Genomic DNA, 21316 nt, shown 5'->3' on the forward strand with positions numbered 1-21316 from the left:
ACAGCAATTAAGGAATTGAAGGTGGATAAAGCACCAGGTACGGATGGCTTGACTGCGGCCTATTATAAAAATTTACAATTAGAAATGATAAAACCGTTAAAGGAACTGTTCCAGACAATCCAGAGGGGGGGAAAGGTGCCACCGTCTTGGAGAACAGCTTTTATCTCTTTGATTCCGAAGGAAGACCAAGATGCTACTCAAGTTAAAAATTATAGACCGATATCGCTTTTAAACACAGATTACAAGATATTTGCTAAGGTTTTGGCTAATAGACTGATGAGGGTTCTGCAACAGGTGATTCATGGGGATCAAACAGGGTTTATTAGTGGTAGGCAAATGAAAAATAATGTGAGGCATATAGTTGATGTGTTAGAGTTTTTGGAAAGGAACAACCAGATTGCTGCGGTGCTAATTTTTTTAGATGCTGAAAAAGCTTTTGATCAATTGAATTGGAAATTTTTGTTGAAAGTTTTAGATAAAATGGATTTTGGGGAAAAAATTTTACAACCGATTAGGGCATTATATCAAAAACAAACTGCCCGAATTATAGTTAATAATAGCTTGACAGAAGTATGTAATATTGAGAAGGGCACAAGGCAAGGGTGTCCGTTATCGCCCTTCTTATTTGTGTTAACATTAGAGATATTATTGGTTAAAATTCGGAATTCGGAAAAAATTAAGGGGATTCAAATTGGAGATCAGGACTACAGATTGAGAGCATTCGCAGACGATCTGGTTGTTACAGTGACCCAGCCAGAGAACTCTGTTGTGGACCTGATGGAGATAATAACACAATATGGGAAGGTTTCTGGATTTAAGGTTAATGTACAAAAAACAAAAATTTTGGCCAAAAATATGACAACACCGCAAAAGGCCCTTTTAGAAGGATTAACTGGATTTGAGATTGTTAAAAGGGTTAAATATTTGGGGGTGATTTTGTCGCCCTCTAATACAAAGCTATATAAAAATAATTATGAAAAATTATGGGGGAAAATTCAAAAAGAATTGGAGAGCTGGAAAAAATTGCAATTGTCTTTGTTGGGACGGATTGCAGCAGTAAAAATGAATGTCCTGCCTAAATTTTTATTTTTATTTCAAATGATACCGATTCTTAAGAAAGATTCTAATCTGGAGGAATGGCAGCAAGGTATCAATAAATTTGTGTGGGCAGGGAAAAAACCACGAGTTAAACTTAAGATTATGCAGGATACTCGTGAGAGAGGTGGCCTTAAATTGCCTAATTTTAAATTATATTATGAAGCTGCTGCATTAGTAGGAATAAGTGACTGGATTAATTTGACGCAAGGGAGGTTATTAAATCTTGAGGGCCACGATTTGTTGTTTGGCTGGCATGCATATTTGTTGTATGATAAGGTAGATAATGTGTTTAAAGTGCATATTTTAAGACAGGCATTGTTGAGAGTTTGGAAGAAGTATAGACATAAGTTAAGTTGCAAGATACCATTGTGGGCAATTCCAAAACACGCAATAGAAAATATACATGCTGGCTTCAAACATGATTTGACTACGTACAAGGAGATTCTCAGTTTGGAAAGAAACGTTTGGTGTTTGAAATCATATAGCCTCTTGCGAGAAGAGAAGGTTGTTCAAAATTGGTTTCAATATACTCAGTTACGGGCCAGGTGGAAAGAAGACCAGAAAAATGGATTTACAATGACTGATGAAAATTTGATAAAGCAAATTAGGAATCAGGGACCAGCACATATTAAACGGATATATCTTGCATTGATAGAGATTGACTCAGAAACAGAGCTTGTTAAGGATTGTATGATAAAATGGGCCCAAAATATCCAGGAAGTCATCACAATGGACACGTGGGAAAAGATTTGGGTGAGGAACGTAAAATTTACACAAGCTCAAAATTTAAGAGAGAATTTTTACAAAATGTTTTATAGATGGCATTTAGATCCTAAAAAGCTTGCAAGTATGTATCCGAATTATCAGCCTAAATGTTGGAGGTGCGGTGATGAAGATGCAACATATTTTCACATATGGTGGACTTGTAAAAAGGTTAAGGCTTTTTGGATAAAAGTCTGGTGGAACATGCAGAAGATTTTTAAACAGAGGTTAAAGTTTTGTCCGCAATTTTTTTTGTTGGGAATAATTACAGATGCCACAGTTGTGGACACCAAGCTGATGTTGAATTTAATTACGGCGGCAAGACTTTTGATAGGCCAATACTGGAAGAAAGAGGAACTGCCGACTATAGAAGAGTGGACTTTAAAGGTTTCCGACCTGGCAGAGATGGCGAAGATTTCGGCCTATTTGAAAGATCATTCGCAAGAACGCTATATTATGGAATGGAGAAAATGGATTGATTTTATCCAGAACAAGTATAGGGTTAAGGAGTTTTATGTAGCATTTGAATAAGTCTTCTTTTGTTTTTTTTTCTTTTATTATCTTAGTTTCTTTTTATACATATTCAATATTATTATTATTTGTTTTATCTTATATAAGCTAGAGAGTGATGGATTTTAGAGTTTATAATTGTTAGTATATGATTGTTTATGATTGCTTTATATATATATACCTTGTATTTAGCTCTGGGAAGTCGGGGGGGAGGGGGGAGGGGGGAGGTAGGGAGGGGGGAGGGGGGAGGGGGAAGGGGGGATTCTTAAAGGAAAACTGTATTTTAAAACTTTTCAATAGAAGTAAACTGTTATAAAATGCAGTCGTGTGACCATGGGATGCTGCGAACACCCACAAATGTGGCCATGTTGCTGTGCACCCAAAGTTCAGCCACATGAGCATGGAGGGGGCCCGACCATCAAACTTCACATCTGGCTCGTAAGTCCCCTTTTGAAAGTCGGTCCTAACTTTGAACGGTTGCTATGTGACCAGTGGTAATTCAAGGACTACCTGTATGTGGCTGCTCAGAGTCAACAATAACTTTAACAGCATGTGATCAAGCAATTATTCCAGAAGGTTCCCCATTTAGAATTCCCAATTCAGGATTTGCTGATATTCAAGATTTGGCAATATGGTAGATGTGAGATTAAATTCCTAATTTTTCTCTCCTTTTCCCAAAGGTGCTCTTTCCAAAAGGCAATTTGACATTTTTGCTTTTTTTTTTTGTGCTTTGAAAACGTTTTGCTTCTCATCCAAGATGCTTGTTTGGTTCTGACTGAAGGGTGGAGAATGGAAGGATTTATATTCCTTGCAGTCATCTGGTCATTAGCACTCTTTCTGAGAGTCATTGAGGCCCCTTGGAGGTTTAACTGTGCCTTCAGGGTCACCTGAGTGGTGCAAATGGGTGTGGAGCCTTCTTGGAACTGTTGAAAGGACTGTGTTGTAAACAGGAGATAGGTGATGTCGTGTCCCCCCCCCTCCACACACACTTCTTCTGTTGAGAGAGGACTATTCAGTTTTGACTTAGTGGCCTCTTTGACCACTCTTTCAAACCAGTGGTCCTCACTGTCCAGAATGTGGACTTTGCTGTCTTGGAAAGAATGAACTTTGTTTTTCAGATGCAGATGGCCTGCTGAATCCTGTCCCCTATGAGTTTGTTCTCCTGTGCTGTGCAATATGTTTCTGAAGTGATTGTTTTGATTGAGAATCTCCACAGACACCTCTCCTTCTTTCGTTATCTCACCAGGTTTTGGATGGCTATTTCGTGCACTATTTTGCCCCCAAAGATCTCCCTGCGTTGCCGAAGAACATTGTCTTCGTCCTTGACAGAAGTGCCTCCATGGTGGGCACCAAAATGAAGCAGGTGAGGAACGTCCGTGCTCAGGGGTGTGGGATTCCTGATCCATGATTTAAATCCCATATCTGGGATTTTAGATCGGAGCATCTGTTTTGCCCAGTTTTGCCTCACTTTAGACCAATGCTTTGAAGAGGTGTGGAGGTCAGCTCCCAAAACTGGGTCAGTTGTGTTGTGCAAAGCCCAGTCTCTGTGGAGATCTGGGAGCTGGCGAGACGGACCTTGGCTGGTGCCCAACAATGCTGATCCTTGACTTGGGATGAAGGCCTGCACCAAAACACATCCACACAAGAGCTTATGAACTTCCTTCAACGGGCTTTCTGTCTGCAGAAGTTACGTCAGAGTTATCTAACATCCCAAGCAAAGGACATAACTCAGTGCCCAGTGGAAATGGCAAAGGGCTGAACTTGGAACCATCCCAGAATGAGATCATTCTTGCCAGTCTATAAGTTCATAAGAGGCCTGCTCTGGGTTAGCGCTTGAACAGTTGAGCCTTGTCTTCTGCTGGAATGGCCTGGGCTTACATTTCGTGGGCCTCCTTTTCATCCCACACTGGGCAACAAGTGAGGGATTGTGAGATGGAAATGTCACGGTCCCCCGTCTGTCTCTGCGTCATGAACTTAACCTCTTGGAAAGAACAGGTCAAGACCTGTGGCAGGTGGGAAGGGTTTGGTCCCAAAGCTCAGGAGATATGCAAGAAGGGAAGGAGACAAGGTTGAGTCCCTTGCAAGGCACCTCAAGCTCTAAAAGTGGGGTACATAATTGGCAGCCCACAGGATCCCTAAATGTCTTGGTTGTACCCCTTGCAACCTTGTTCCTCAATTCTCAACAAATTATAACATTTGATTGCAACAGAAGGAGGACATTTTTCAGAATCTAGGAAATGCAGGTAGTCCTCGAGCTATAACAGTTCATTTAGTGGCTGTTTGAAGTTACAGCGGCACTGGAAAAAGTGACTTATGACCGTTGTTCATACTTACAACTATGGCAGCATCTACATGCAGGTCATGGAATCAGAATTTTGGCAATGAAGGTGCTTATAGGAAAGAGGTGAATGCTCTGGTGCAAGAAAAGTAACCTGGTTCTGAATGTTGATAAAGCAAAGGAGATCATTGTAGATTTCAGAAAGAGCCGGCATAGTCATACTCCACTTAGTATCAAGGATGCAGATGTAGAGGTGGCCAACGGTATTAAGTATCTGGGGATGCGGATAACTAACAATCTGAATTGATCTGTCCACACGTCATCCTTAGTGAAGCATGCAAAACAGCTTCTGCATTTCCTGCGTCGGATGAGGAGGGCACATCTTTCTCCTTCTGTCCTGGCCACTTTTTACAGAGGCACGACTGAGAGCATTTTAACAAACTGCATCACTGTCTGGTTTGGTGGCAGCCGTGGCTGACACAGAAAGTCTATACAGAGAATGGTAAGGACAGCTGAGAAGACCGCAGGAAATTCACTGCCTGATATTCAGGGTGCTGCTTATAAGCGCTTATACTGTATGTGCTTAAAGATCAAAGCATTGTTAAGAGACCCCCCACATACACGCACACACACTTTATGATCTGTTTCTGTTGCTCCCTTCTGGGAGGAGGTTTTGAAGTATTTATAGGAGGACGACCTGATTCTGTAACAGCTTTGTTCCCTCTGCCATCCGTCTGGCAAACTTGCCAGATTCGTTTTTCTCGCCATGCACGTATACATAACCTGAACTAGACTTTTGTTTCTCTGTGTCATATAATATATCTGGGTATATGCATAATTCTGTATTATGTATGTATGTATGTATGTATGTATATATGTAGTGTATATCTGAGGTGGTGACCCTTTGATTGCTGTATGCAAACACATTTCATTTTAATATATGCCAATTAATGTACATTTAAAGTGACTATTATTCTGTTCTGTTCTGTTCTGTTCTGTTCTATTCTTATGACGGTTGCAGTCTCCTGAGGTCACGGGATCACATTTTGTGACCTTCTGACAAGCAAGGGGAAGACAGATTCACTTAACAACCATGCTAATAACTAACACCTGCAGTGATTCACTTAACAACTGTGGCAGGAAAGGTTGCAAAATGGGGCAAAATTCAGTTAACAACTATCTCACTTAGCAATAGTGATCTGCAAGCACAATTTTGGACTCAATTGTGGTTGCGAGTCAAACGCTACCAGCATTTTAATCCATTGATTTAAACATTCAATTTGCTTACCTTTAAATTTAAGATAACATTTGCTTGTGTTTCTCCCCTCCCCCTGTGTTCTTTTCACTTTTTTGGAGCATAAATCCTGGCATGCACCACAAAAAACCAAGTTTGGCCAGAGACCCCAAAGTTTTTGGCTTAGAGATAACGGAAAATATCACAGCTGTTCCCTCTTTTACAAAAGGGACGGTGAGATTGGAAACAACAAGTAATTCAAGGCCACTTAACATATCTGAAAGTAAAGGTTTTAATGCAAAGAAATGGCCTGCATCTGGGGTGAGGGGGTGGGTGTTCTCCTTTATCTCATCAGTACTATGGTAGAGAACTAAGGAAATCAATAAATAAAGCCTTGTCCTTGATAGCTCTTGGATGTAATGGCAAGGCCACCAGCTGGAATACTAACTCTGAATCCCATTGCAGTGTTTAATCACAACGTCCCTAACGTCCATGCGTGATTAGAAGGGAACAACAACTCTGCAATCTTCTCCAAATTTATCCTTGCCTCGGAGATCCAAAACACCAGTTTTGATCTGAGACAGAAAGGAAGCGCCAAGATGTAGCTTGATTGTTTGCTGTGCTCTTTTATCCAACTCTGTGAAGCATAGATGATAAAACACAAGCCATAGATGATGGCTGGTAGTACAACTCCATTGTCCCTGGCCCATATGCTAGGGCCATGGTGGCGAGTCTATGGCACGGGTGCCAAAGGTGGCACGCAGAGCCCTCTCTGTGGGCACGCGGGCCATCGCCCCAGTCTTAGGCCTTCAGCTGGGTTTTATAAAACCTTTTCGCTTTAGGCCTCCACCGCCGTATGCAAAAAAAAAAGGTTCAATCAATCAATCGATTTCAACTTCTCGCGGGAAGAAAAAAGATCTCACAAAACTGGAATTGATTGAACTTTTTAGTTCCACCCAGTCTGCCATTATCTCTGCAGCCTTGCCCAGCCAATGGGCCACGCCCACCCAAAGGGCCACAGTCACCCAAAGGGCCACGCCCACCTGGCAGCCGATGATACATAAGCGGGTTTTGGGTTGCAGTTTGGGCACTCTAAAAGGTTCACCATCACTGTGCTAGGGAATGATGGAAGTTGGAGTTCGATAGGGTGGGAAGGCAGGATGCTAGTGTGAGGCCCGTTTAGCACCTGAGACAAGTGTCACCATCCTGGTGGAAGTTAAATAGGTTTGGTGACCAGGTTCCATAAAGAGGATAGGATTTCAGCCTGAACGTCAGAATGAATTTTAGATTATTTAAACTTTGTCTTTTCCAGGGATTAAATCTGAAAACCACTGGTAAATCCATAAACTATAAGAATAGATGATGGCTCCATCACAGTCTTTATGTTTCCATTCCTTGCAGAACAGAGGGCTTATAGACCTGCAGATATTGGAGAGGAACTCTCATAATCTGAGATTATTAGTCGTATTATCTCAGGTTAATGGAAGTGTTAAGTCCACTGAAGGCAAAAGACAGGATGGGTAGCACAATGGTTATTTCTTCCAAGGATGAGCGTCATCTGATGGTTTACAACAGTGGCCCTCAACCCTGGTAGCTTGAAGATGCTCGGACTTCAACTCCCAGAACTCTATGCTGTCTGTGGAATTCTGGGAATTGAAGTCCACACATCTTCAGGCTGCCAAGGTTGAGAAAGAACTTTGGTTTAGAACAGGGGTAGGCAACCTTGGCTCTTTTATGACTTGTGGACTTCAACTCCCAAAATTCCTGAGCCAGCCATGCTGAGGGGAAAGGGAGAGGTTTCCAAGCTGAGCCATGTTGGCTCAGGAATTCTGGGAGTTGAAGTCCACGAGTCATAATAAAAGAGGCAAGGTTGCCTACCCCTGGTTTAGAAGCAGCAACCACGGAGCTAACCTTACTGTCCTTAGTATCTGCCATTTGAGATCCTTGTTTCACTCCTTCTAATGGTGAACCAAGCCACTGAACTCAATAACATCTGGAGAACCAAGGTTCCTCATTTCCCTGAAAATTCCTTGGTCTACAGCTGTGCTGTGCAGATGTGTAGACCTTTTTGCAAAAGAATAAATCACTCAATCTTTTTTTTTTTGCATATGATGGGTGCCCCTCGTTTTGGGCTACATTCCATAGTTGTGAGCTATAAAAAAGCACACAAACTCCATGCCACGTGTTTGATCAGTGGCAAGCACATCCTTGGATCGTCATGGTGTCACAATGCCCACTGTATAAACCACACAAAATCCCTTACTGGCCCCATTTTGTTTCATTCCAGACCAAAGAGGCCTTGTTCACCATCCTCCAAGACCTTCGGCCTGAAGACCACTTCAACATTATTGGCTTCTCCAATAAAATCCAGGTCTGGAAAGAAGAGCAGTTGGTGCCTGTCACTTCCAACAACATACGAGACGCCATCTTCCACATCCATCGCACGCCCCCTAATGAAGGTAATCTTATTATACTGATTGATAGCTTGCCTTCTTTATTTTTATAAGGAACACAAGGGGGTGAACATACCTTAATAACCCTTCTTCCTCCTGTTTTCCCCACAACAACAACCCTGTGAGGTGGGTCGCGCTGAGAGAGAAGGACTGGCCCAAAGTAACCCAACTGGCTTTCGCGCATAAGGCGGGAATAGAACTCAAAGTCCTCTGGTGATTGGCTAAAAAAAAAAAATCAACCAGTCAACTTTTATGCCTAAAGCAGGACTGGAATTCACCATCTCCCAGTTTGGCAAGACATAATCCAACTTTTCTGAGCTGAGTGGCCCATTAGGAAAATTAAGCTCATGGGGTGGGTAGCACCACAAAATGATTGCCTTGTCAGGATCAGTCACCAATGAGAGGGGTTTTTTTTTGCTGGAAATTATAACTAAGGGCCAGTGCCTGGCCAAAAACATCATAAATAGTGGTCACGTGACCACAAGGTGCTGCAAAAAGGTGACAAATAGTTGCTTTTTAAAAATGGTTCTTGTATCGGCTTTTTATCTTTGTCAGCAGCCCAGAATCACGGAGAATGCGTTGAGTGGCCTTCTTAAATAAAAATAAATAAATCACAAGGAGAAGGAGGAGGAGGAGGAGGCAGCCATTAGAACTTCAAATCTGGGCCATGTAGTCTGGGGGAGGTCCGTCGTAACTTTGAATGGTCACTAAGGGATTGGTCGTAAGTTGACAACTACCTGAACCCCCATTTAAAGCTCTAATGATATAATAATAGTACGTAAGGCACGTTAGTAAATTAACAGGGAGAGGCTTTTAACCCCAATGCGTGAGGCAGAATTTCTGCACGGTGTAGTTTTGTCTCACGGCATTAATTGTTTGCAAAGAGATACGGTATGTGCTCATCAGTTAAGTCTGCTAAAGGCCATGGACAGCACTATCCAGTGCAGTTTCAATCCTGGACTAAATCCAGCTGAAAATCCAGTCCAGAGTCCTCTTTGCCAAGAGCATGGTAAGATGGAAGATCGTAGGTCCCCTACATAAGAAGCAGATGTGCAGCTACCAGATGTGGGTTGCCAACATTTGAAGGACAGCAGCAAATTGTAGGATGGGCTGCATCTCTTGGCTGCCAGTGGAGGACCATCTGGATGTTGGCAACCTGGTTCTGGCAGACCTCGTATCACCACCTGCTTTAATTAATCCAGCATCATTTTGTCTCCTCCTCCTCCTCCTCCTCCTTCTTCGGGACGTATGAAGTTCTGACAGCCTCAACCATTGTTATTTGATGCTCTTGTAGTGGCACTGAAAATCTTCTGGGCCTGCCTCATGTTTTTTGACCTTCTCTCTTTTTGTATATTCCTTCTATGGTATGGAATCCCAAGGCAGGGAATTTTGTCTCCTGTTGTAGTAAATTGGATATTTCTAAGAAGTCTACACACACCTTCCAAGCAGTCATGTCTAAATGCAGGTGGTTAACTTCAACTTTGCAATGTTATCTAAGGGTGGACCAACTCCCAAAAAGGTTGGCTGGTGAATTCTGGGAATTGAAGTCCACAGGTCTTAAAGTTGCCAAGGTTGAACACCTCTAACCTACATAACATCACATTTATTTCCATGGAATTGTCACAGGGACCAATATTAACGATGCTCTACAGACCAGCGCAAAAATCCTCAACGATTACATCACCCAAAATGAAGCTGAATCACGAAGCGCCTCCCTCTTGGTGTTCCTGACCGATGGGCGTCCAACGATGGGGGAGATCCAGACGAGCAAGATTGTCAACAATCTGAAGGAAGCCATTCGCAACAGGTTCTGCGTCTTCACTATCGGCATTGGAAATGATGTTGACCAGCACTTGTTGGAGAGGTTGGCCCTGGAGAACTGTGGGATGATGAGGTTGATCCAGGGCAATGAGGATGCTGCAACTCACCTTAAAGGGTTGGTGAGAAAAATTATTCCCTACTCTCTCTTTTTCTGGACCTCTGTTAGATTGCGTCAGCCTTCCCCAAGTCCAATGACTTTTTTCTGCCTTCCTTCTCTCCTTAATAGTTTCCCGAAGGTCAGCTTTAAATTCTTTTACAAATTGTTGTTGTTAATAACAATTCTTCAAATCAGTCCTAAATCTGGGAACTATGTGGATTTTCAGAAATGGCTCACCTTGCCTTCTTCTTCCTAGGCTTCAGAGACCTTCAGAGTTCTTTAACCCCCTGTTCAGGCAGGATCCCAATGGCTGTCCAATCTCTCCTTAAAAACCTCCAATATTGGAGCACCCACAACTTCTGGAGGCAAGTTGAATCAATCTTGAACGAAGGAGAATTTTCCTGACAGTGGAACGGTTTGTCTCCAGAAGTTTTCGGTGCTCTAGCACTAAAGGTTTTTAAGAAGAGATTGGACAACCACTTGTCTGGAATGATATAGGGTCTTCTGCCTGAGCAAAGGGGGTGGACTAGAAGACCTCCAAGGTCTCTCCCAATTCTGTTATTCTCTCCTGTCTAAGGCAGGACTAGAACTCATTGTCTCTGTTTGTAACTCGGTGACTTTAATCACTATTATTGGTTGAGCTGGGCAGAGTGCCAGCTGCTAAATGCAGTGTCCTTCTGAGTCAGCTATATTGGCCAGCTGTCTATCAGAGGAAGTTAAACGTTATCTTGGAAAAGGCGGATAAGGAACTTACAGAAGTTAGTTTAGATTGGCTGGATTCCCAAATTTTTCTAAACCAAGTTTTAGAGAGCTCTTTGGCTGAGCCCAATGTGGAAATTCAGACACCTTGGTTTGAAATCCATTATTATTATTATTATTTTGAATGGACGAGATTCACTTTTAACTTGGAGACTAAAACATACGAAGAACGGCTGCAGGACTTGGGTTTGGCTAGTCTAAAGAAAAGAAGAAACAGGGGTGACATGATAGCAGTGGTCCAGTATTTGAGGGGCTGCCACAAAGAAGAGGGGGTCAAATTACTCTCCAAAGCACCTGAAGGCAGGACAAGAAACAATAGCTGGAAACTAATCAAAGAGAGAAGCAACCTGGAATTAAAGAGAAACTTCTGACAGTAAGGACAATTAACCTTACTGGAACAGCTTGCCTCCAGAAATCGTGGGCGCTCCATCACTGGAGATTTTTAAGAAGAGACTAGACAATCACCTGTCTGAGACGGTATAAGTTCTCCTGCTTCAACAGGGGGCTGGACTAGAAGACCTCCAAGGTCCCTTCCAGCTGTAATTCTATTCTATTCTATTTCTATGCAGATTCTACGATGAGATTGGTACCCCACTTCTGTCGGACATCCGGGTGGATTATCCTGTGGAGAGCGTGGAGCAAGTGACTCAGAATTTCTTCCCCAACTATTTCAATGGCTCTGAAATTGTCATTGCTGGAAAACTCTTCAACAAGACCGCCCACAGTTTGCATGTAGAAGTGACAGCCAGCAACAGTGACAAGCATGTCCTCCTGAAAACTGACGTGGCCATCGATCTTTCTGGGCAGAATCTCCTTGAGGCGAGTTTTGTTGGACCACCGAACTCCTCAACTGATCAAAACTACGTGGAGCGGGCCTGGAGTTACCTCACCATCAAGGAATTGTTGACCTCCTGGTTGAAGAGCGACAACCGCAAGGAGAAGGCCTTTCTGAGGGAAAGGGCCAAGAATTTGGCCCTTGCTTACAATTTTGTCATGCCCTTCACCACCCTGAAGATGAAGACCCTTCCATTTCAAGTGGAGCCCCCAATGGAGGTCTACGCTGGTCCTTCAGCTGAAGGCGTTGGAGAAATCGTGCAGGGCCTTCAAGGCCACCAGGTGCCCCCAGGTAAGGACAATTGCAGAAGACTCTGCAGGATCCAGTGCTTTCATCGAAACGAGAGAAGCACCATCACGCCATGACAACACTATCTCCAACTGTCGGTGGAGATCCTCAATTATCCAGATGACGGTTGTCCCGAAGGTGCTTTTTCTGAAAGGACACTGGACTTTCTTAGTTTTTTTCCCCCCCCCTTGAAAATGTTTTGCTTCTCATCCAAGAAGCTTCTTCAGTTCCGGATGAGAAGTGAAATGTTTTCAAGGAAAAAAAAACAAGACAGTTCAGTTTTATTATTTATTTTTATTTATTTTAATTCCATTTATATCCCGCCCTACTCCGAAGACTCAGGGCAGCTTACAAGCTTAGCAGTAGCCTTCATTCTATGTATATGCCTGCTTATTAGGGCTTTCACACACACACACCCCAAGCGGCATTATTACAAAGTCAGCTTATTGCCCCCAACAATCTGGGTCCTCATTTTACCTACCTCGGAAGGATGGAAGGCTGAGTCAACCTTGAGCCTGGTGGGACTCGAACCTGCACTAATTGCAGGCAGCTGGTGTTACTTAAGGAGGCATTAGCCCACTGCTCCACCAAGGCTCTTTTGGGAAAAAAAGTTGCCTTTTGGAAAAAAAACAAGACCTTTTACTCTTTATGTGTGTGCAACATCACAATGCAGATACGAAAGGGAAGAAATTTGTGATTATCTCAATGCCTCTTCATGTAACATCCTCTCCAGCCCACCCCCACCCCCACCCCCCCCACTCCCTTGCACAGCTCTGGAAGACAAATATTTTCCTCCAAAATGAGTCAAGATTGCAGGTGGCAGGCCAAGTGTTCTAAAATGTGTCTTTCAGGATCTTTGCTGCTGATTTTCAGACACAAATGAGTTGCTTACCGGTAATCCTCAACTTACAACAGTTTATTTAGAGACCGCAATGACACTGAAAAAAGTGCTTATGATCGTTTCTCACACTTATAACCGTTGCAGTCTCCCTGTGGTCCAGGGATCAAAATTTGGACACTCGGCCACTGGCTCATATTTAAGACGGTCACAGTGTCCCCAGGTCACGCGATCCCCTTCTGACAAGCAAAGTCAATGAGGGAGCCAGATTCACTTAACAACCGTATTACTAACTTAATCACTGCAGAGATTCATTTAATAACGGTGGCAAGAAAGGTCGTAAAATGGGGCAAAACTCACTTAACAAACGTCTCATTTAGCAACAGAAATTTTGGGCTCAATTATGGTTGTAAACTGAGCGCTACCTGCATACTGGCCACATGGCACTACTCAAACTCTAAAGCAGCGATCAGTGACTTGACCCATGAACCAGATGTGGTCCACAACCACTTGAGTGATTAGGGACTAAGAATTTGGATTCTTGAGTTCTGGGAATAGGTTAAGAGATGAAATATCCGTCTTAAACCTTACAAACTAACTGCTGATCATCCCTGAGCTCTCAAAACCAGGGTAATTTTCTCTTTTTGAGGAATTAAAAGGCGAAACACTATGAGCCTCTGCTTCTTAAACTTCTACTCCAATCCCAAAATAGAAGCTGGGATATCTTTGTTGTGGTCATTAACCAAAAGAAGAGAATTGGTATTCAAATATTGAAACCCAAATTGACAATATCAGGATAATTAGGTAAAGTACATATAGGCTGATCTGAGCTTGTCGATCAGAAGGTCGGCAGTTTGGCGGGTCGAATACCGAGTGCCGCATAGCAGAGTGAGCACCTGTTACTCGTCCCAGCTTCTGCCAACCTAGCAGTTTGAAAGCACGTAAAAATGCAAGTAGAAAAATAGGGACCACTCCGGTGGGAAGGTAACAGCGTTCTGTGCGCCTTTGGTGTCTAGTCATGCCAGCCACATGACCACGGAGACGTCCTCAGACAAGCGCTGGCTCTTCGGCTTTGAAACGGAGATGAGCACCGACCCCTAGAGTCGGAAACAACTAGCACGCATGTGTGGGGGAACCTTTACCTTTACATACAGGCAGTCGTTGATTTACAACCATTTTTTGAATGGCTGTTCAAAGTTACAACAGTGCTGAAAAAGTGACATGACCAGTCCTTATACGTACAATTGTTGCAGTGTCCCCAAGTCACAGGATCAAAAATTGGGCAACTGGAAGCATTTAAGATGGTCACAGCATCCCAGAGTCATGAAATTGCCAGCTGCAACCTTCCCAGCTGACTTCTGACAAGCAAAGTCGAGGGGGGGGAATTGGATTCACTTAACAACTACGGCAAAAAAAGTTGTCAGATCAGGTGCAGTTATGTGTTGACTTATTTAATGACCGCATTGCACGGCGACAGAAGTTCCCCAGTCCCAATTGTGGTCTTACGTCGAGGACTATCTGATTCATCGGCAGGAAGGACAAGGGAGACGCATCTTCGTTAAACAGGTTTATTTTGTCAGCCCGGACAACGGGAACAGTAAACAACATGCTTATATAGGTAGCTGTCAAACGGGACAGCAAATCAGCTGGGCGCATTTTTCCCTCCAAGAACAGGGGGCCAATCAGTCAGCTGCAGGGCAGAATTTCCCCAGCGACAACGCTTAGCGGGTAACTGGGCAGGGAATCCTGTCAGCTGGTTTTGGCGGGCGGCCGGCGTTTGACAGCTCGTCGCCGCGACTGCGCATGCGCCAACTTTGACAGCTTGCGGCGGCCGCCGGGCTTGCCGTGAGTTTGACAGTTGGGTGGTGAGTGCGCATGCGTCAGTGTTTGACAGCTCGCGGCTGTCACTGTGGGATAGCCGCGGTTTTGACAGCTCGCGGCTGTATGCGCATGCGCGCCGTTTGACAGCTGTCAAACGGCCGCGTGTGCTAGCGGGAGCGTTTGCGCAAGTGTCATTTTTTTGACAGCTGTCAGTGCGGCCGCGTAAATGCGGCCTATGACAGCTGTCATTATGGTTTGCAGTATATTGCACCCCTTTCCCCCCCCTTGAACTGAACAAGGTAATCTAATTTAACTTTTAACAGTGTTAGAACTTGTTGGCGCGCTCCCGGCCCATTCGAAGTCCAGTAAGTATGCTGGCGGCCTTTTCTGTCGCGTGGATCTGCGAGGTGGAGGTTTCTCTATTGTTGCGGGGGCTTCCTCGGGAGGAAGATCGGCTGGAGCGGGGACAATCTCTGGGTGAACGGTGCTGGGGGGTGCAGGTTCTTCCGTCGCTGTTTCTGGCGTGTAGGTGTTGGGGGGTGACCTGGGTCGGAGTTGATCTGCGTGTCTCCGTAGTGTGAGTCCCGTGCCAGCATTGATAGTGTATGACAGGGGCCCAGTTTGATCGAGAACCACCCCCTGGGTCCATTTATCCCTTCCCCCATAATTTCGGGCCCAGACATTTTGTCCCTTGGAGAATGTTTTGTGTGGCAAGTTGTTGGTTTTTTCGGCCGCTGGCCTGTCTGGGTGCAGTCTGTCAAGACGAGTGACCAGTCGGCGACCCCATCTCAGTTCCGCTGGGGATTTACCGGTGGTGGACACGGGAGTGGAGTGGTGAGCGAGGAGAAAGCGGGCGAGTCGACGGTGCCAGTTTCCGACGATTATCCTGCGCAGAGAGTCTTTGGTGGTCTTTACCATGACCTCTGCGAGGCCATTACTGGACGGGTGGAACGGAGCCGATGTTGCGTGTCTAATACAGTTCCTCCTCGTGAAGATCTGGAAATCACGGGAGGTAAATTGAGGTCCGTTGTCAGTGATTATGACATCTGGTAGACCGTGGGTGGCAAAAACTCCCCTTAGGGCTTGAATAGTGGCCTCTGAAGTGGTGCTTGAAACCGGGAGAACCTCCAGCCATTTAGAGTAACTATCTACAATGATTAAAAATGTTTGTCCCTGGAATGGTCCTGCGTAATCGAGGTGGATGCGGGACCAAGGATTGGAAGTGGTTTCCCATTTGTGGACTGGGGCGTGTGGAGGGGAGGGTCTGGTTTGCTGGCAGAGATAGCAGCCGGCTACGTGCTGCTCGATGTCCCTGTCTAAGGAAGGCCACCAGATGTAGCTGCGTGCCAGAGCCTTCATCTTTGAAATGCCAGGGTGGCCCTCATGTAGTGTTTGGAGAACTTTTGCTCTGTGGCATGAGGGGATTATTACCCTGCAGCCCCAAAGGATGCAGCCTAAGTGTGTTGAAAGCTCTTGTCTTTTTGCAAAATAAGGTTGGATGGAGGGAGAGGGGCAGGTTGATTGCCAACCTGATGTGACCCATGAGAGTACCCTGCTGAGGGTGGGGTCCCTGGTTGTGGCAATTGCAATGTCTTTGGCAGTTACTGGGCATTCTGTGAGTTCTTGGATGGCCAGGACCTGGCCGGCTGGAGCTGGGTCGGGGTCTATCTGGGGCAGTGGGAGCCTGCTAAGGCCGTCTGCATGGGACATTTCCTTCCCAGGCTTGTAGATTAACTGATAGGAGTAGGCAGAGAGGAATGTTGTCCAGCGAAGCATTCGCGGGGATAAAATTTGCGGGGTCTGGCGGTCCCATGTGAATATGCCTAGGAGAGGTTTGTGATCTGTATAGATTGTAAATGGCCTGCCGTAGAGGTAGTCGTGGAATTTTTTAATTCCAGCCACAATAGCCAGGGCTTCCTTATCTATTTGCGCGTAATTGCGCTCGGTTTTTGAAAGTGTCCTTGAATAGTAAGCGATTGGGGCTTGCGTGCCATCGTTAAGGGAATGGCTGAGAACTGCCCCGATGCCATAAGGTGAAGCATCGCAGGCGATGCATAGGGGTTTGGTTTCGTTGTAGTGCGATATGGTTGTATCGCTGGAAAGTAATTGTTTTAGCTGTTTGAAGCTGTCATTGTGAAGTGGAGTCCACTTCCAGGGGGCCCCTTTGTCCAGGAGCCTATGAAGGGGTTCTGCTATTGTGGCTTTTGCGGGTAGAAATGAATGGTAGAAATTTAGGAGCCCTAGGAATGCCTGGAGCTCCGTTTTATTTTTTGGGGGGGGTGCGGCTTGTATTGCCTGTATTTTTGCGTTGGTGGGGTGAATGCCTTTGCCGTCTATTTTGTACCCCAGGAATTCTGCGGAGGGTACTCCGATTGAGCACTTCTCACGTTTTAATTTTAAGCCAGCTGCGCGGAATCTCGAGAGGACTTCGTGCAGCCTGGTTGCTAGGGACTGGGTGGAATCGCCCGCGATGAGGACGTCATCAAAATACGGGCAGACTCCGGGGATGCCTTTGAGGGTGCGCTCCATGACTTCCTGGAATATTCCAGGTGCCACTGAGATGCCGAATTGGAGGCGGTTCACTTTGAACGCCCCTCTGTGCGTCACTATGGTTTGGGCTTCTGCGGTTTCCCTGGTTACTGGGAGTTGCAGGAAGGCATGTGCCAAGTCTAGTTTGGCGAAAATGGAGCCGGACCCTATTTCTGATAGAACGTCTCTTACTGACGGGACTGGGTACGCATGCGGGTTGAGTGCGCGGTTGAGGGTCGCTTTATAGTCAGCGCAGATTCTGACGTCACCATTGGGTTTGACAGGTGTCACTATGGGGGTTTCCCAAGTTCCGCTGTCAGTTGATTCTAGGACTCCTAGCTTGAGCAACCGGTCTATTTCTCTGTCTATTTTCGGTTTTAGGGCGAAAGGAACTTTCCTGGCTTTTATTCTAATTGGCCCGACCTCTGGTTTGAACTTGAGGTCGATGGGGGGGCCATTGTATTTGCCCAGTGAGCCGTCAAACACATCTGCAAATTTTTTGCAGATATTGTCTAAAGAGTCGGTTTGGATGCGGTTTGTTCCTTCGAGGCGAATGCCTAATGCCTCAAACCAGTCTAGTCCTATCAAACTAGTTCTTGGTTGCTTGGTTATTTGGGCTGTTAAGTGGCCAGAGAATTTTTTAAAATCGACCTTTAGGACGGCTTGTCCCTTTAAATCTATTTGCGCCCCTTGAAAATCTGCCAGCAAGACCCTGGAGGGTTGGATAGGTATGTGGTGATTTGTTTTGGTGGCTATCTTTTGGAGGGTGTCTCCTGACAGGATTGAAACGGAGGATCCTGAGTCGACCTCCATTTCGCAGGGGATTCCCTGTATTTTGACCCACGTCCTAACTTTGGCTCTGGGGATGTTGTTAGCGGGGGTTTTAGTTAAGGAGCGTATGGACCCTATAACCCTTGGTTGAGGGCGGGGAGGGACTGTCCTACCTGCGGGGATCTCGTCAAGGTCGTGGAGGGTCTCCCGGTTTAGGCTGCGACATGCTGGTCGGATGTGGCCGGTCTTGCCACAGCCGTGGCACTTCGCGTTCCTAAACCTGCAGGTGGCTCGGGCATGGCTTCCGCCGCAACTGGCACACTTTGCTCTGGCGTTGGCCTGCGGCTTCTTCGCGTTGGGGCCCGGTTGTCGGTCTTGGTTGCGGTTCCTTTCCCGGCCGGCGGTCATCCGGTTGAAACGGGAGAGGATCGCGTCGACCCCGGATTCGGGCTCCGGCGGCCCCTGGTCGAGTTCCCTGGCCTGATGGACAGAGTTGCCCGGGTTTTCGCCAAACGACTCGATTTCGTCGCGATGGCTATCTTCGTATGCCATTATTTCTAGCGTGAGCTCTGCGAGGTCCATTGTGGGCTTTGCCACAAGTTTCCTCTGCAGGCGCGGGTTCTGGAGACCGGCGATGACTTGATCGCGGATCCGGTCTTCCAGGTCGGGGAAATGGCATTTGCGGGCGGCGTGCCTGACGGTCGCGATGAACGCGGTGGTGGTCTCGCCCGGCTGCTGCTTCCGACGGGCAAACGAGAGCCGCCAGTACAGTTCGGACCGCCTTGGCACGAAGTGTTTGCTGAGGCGGTCCGTGAGCTCGGCAAACGGAATGGTGGTGACCGGGTCCGGGCTGCAGAGGCCAACGGCGATGTCGTACACCGCTGGCCCGCTCAGGCATAGGAGCGCGGCGGCCTTGTGGCGGTCCTCCGTGATCTTATTTACGAGGAGGTACCCCTCGACCTGGCCCAAATGCGACTCCCATCCTTCGGGGTGCCGGACGTCGAACTCCCTTATGTGTCCTAGGGCTGCCATTCGGGGTCCGCGGTACTTTGGGCGCCTGGTAGGTTGGCTTGTCCGGTCAGTGACTTAGCAAGTGACTTCAGCGGATTGACCGGACAGCAACACTCCTGGCCCGTGGCTTCAGCTAGTACCGGGATCCCACCCTCGTCGCCAGGTGATTCATCGGCAGGAAGGACAAGGGAGACGCGTCTTCGTTAAACAGGTTTATTTTGTCAGCCCGGACAACGGGAACAGTAAACAACATGCTTATATAGGTAGCTGTCAAACGGGACAGCAAATCAGCTGGGCGCATTTTTCCCTCCAAGAACAGGGGGCCAATCAGTCAGCTGCAGGGCAGAATTTCCCCAGCGACAACGCTTAGCGGGTAACTGGGCAGGGAATCCTGTCAGCTGGTTTTGGCGGGCGGCCGGCGTTTGACAGCTCGTCGCCGCGACTGCGCATGCGCCAACTTTGACAGCTTGCGGCGGCCGCCGGGCTTGCCGTGAGTTTGACAGTTGGGTGGTGAGTGCGCATGCGTCAGTGTTTGACAGCTCGCGGCTGTCACTGTGGGATAGCCGCGGTTTTGACAGCTCGCGGCTGTATGCGCATGCGCGCCGTTTGACAGCTGTCAAACGGCCGCGTGTGCTAGCGGGAGCGTTTGCGCAAGTGTCATTTTTTTGACAGCTGTCAGTGCGGCCGCGTAAATGCGGCCTATGACAGCTGTCATTATGGTTTGCAGTATATTGCACTATCTGTATAGACACAGTGGCAAATAAGTTGTTTAACATGTAAACCAGCCATGGTTCTTCTCTGGGGGAGGCATAGTAGTACTTTGTCCTGGGCTGGGCTGTGCGTGTTATGTATTGTTTTGTGTAATCTCATTTCCCCCCTTTCGTTTCAGGCTCTATTCCTGAAAAATCAGAGGAGCCAACAATTAATGTAACTAGAACTTCAGGTAGGTGGTCCACCATTTAACAAAAATACAAGGCTTTGGCTGCGTTCGGTCTTCTAAGTTTGCCAAGCAAGACTTTTCTTTTCTTTTTTCTTTTCTCCTTTCTTCATCCCTCTCTCCCTTCTTCCTTTCCTTCTTCCCTTTTTTCCTTCCTTCCTTCCTTCCTTCCTTCCTTCCTTCCTTCCTTCCTTCCTTCCTCTTTCTTTCTTTCTTTCTTTCTTTCTTTCTTTCTTTCTTTCTTTCTTTCTTTCTTTCTTTCCTTCCTTCCTTCCTTCCTTCCTTCCTTCCTTCTTTCTTTCTTTCTTTCTTTCTCTTTCTTTCTTTCTTTCCTTCCTTCCTTCCTTCCTTCCTTCCTTCCTTTCTTTCTTTCTTTCTTTCTTTCTTCTTCTTTTTCTTTCTTTCTTTCTTTCTTTCTTTCTTTCTTTCTTTCTTTCTTTCTTTCTTTCTTTCTTTCTTTCTTTCCCCTTCTCCAGGCCTAAAACAAGTTCAGGACCATCCACATGAAGGAACTGAAATGCTGAATAGTGGCTTGTAGGAATATTAACGTTTCTCTTCCTGTTTCTTGTTTTTTTGTTTTGTTTTGTTTTATTGTCTCTCCAGCGGACGGTGACCCTCATTTTGTCATTGACTTGCCGCGGAGCAAGATGACGATCTGCTTCAACATTGATGGGCAACCCGGAGATATCCTTAGATTAGTTTCGGATCACAAGTACTCAGGCAAGGGAACCACGAAGCTGGGGGTATTAACTTATTCCGTCAACAGAGTTGGGGGAAGCTTGGCCTGGCCGGAAGGGGTGGATGGAAAGGAAACACTGATGAATTTCCACCTCCAAATCCGTTCATGGGACAGGACAAGGTTTAGAGTCAACTTGGGACAATTTCAAACAAGGAAGCAAATATTAATGGCGTTTCCTCTGTTGTTGGTTTTAATACCCACAATTAATGCCCAACTCTGACAAGAACAATACGCTGTTTCTGGGAGGTAACAGTTGCCGCATCAAAAATAGGAAATTGCTAAAGATCCGTTGGAATCACATAACAAGCCAGACTAAACTGAAGTGCACTGTTTGTGATCCAGTGGTTCGTGGGAACTCAGCCACCGTCTTACCACCTCCTGGGAAACAGATCGTCCCAGTCTACCCCACTATGATACAATTTGTGGCTCTTTTCTTTGCACGTTAAGAAAAATACAACTCTGTACCATACTGAGATTTACTGCATGCAAACAGGGGAAGAATAGCAACAGGTTATGTATAAAGATGCCGGCCCAG

General features: G+C 46.0%; 1 protein-coding gene across 1 annotated transcript in view; it reads left to right on the forward strand.

The window, feature by feature from the left end:
* Positions 1-21316, forward strand: part of ITIH5 (inter-alpha-trypsin inhibitor heavy chain 5) — a 46487-nt gene that overhangs the window by 20609 nt on the left and 4562 nt on the right. Inside the window, exons 7-12 of the mRNA XM_083366092.1 lie at positions 3617-3733; positions 8170-8341; positions 9962-10271; positions 11582-12138; positions 19995-20048; positions 20646-20762. Of these exons, the coding sequence (XP_083222218.1) occupies positions 3617-3733; positions 8170-8341; positions 9962-10271; positions 11582-12138; positions 19995-20048; positions 20646-20762 (1327 nt within the window). The remainder of the gene's footprint in view (positions 1-3616; positions 3734-8169; positions 8342-9961; positions 10272-11581; positions 12139-19994; positions 20049-20645; positions 20763-21316) is intronic.

This window comes from Vipera ursinii (genome assembly GCF_947247035.1).
Source record: "Vipera ursinii genome assembly, chromosome: 6".
Taxonomy (NCBI): Eukaryota; Metazoa; Chordata; class Lepidosauria; order Squamata; family Viperidae; genus Vipera; species Vipera ursinii.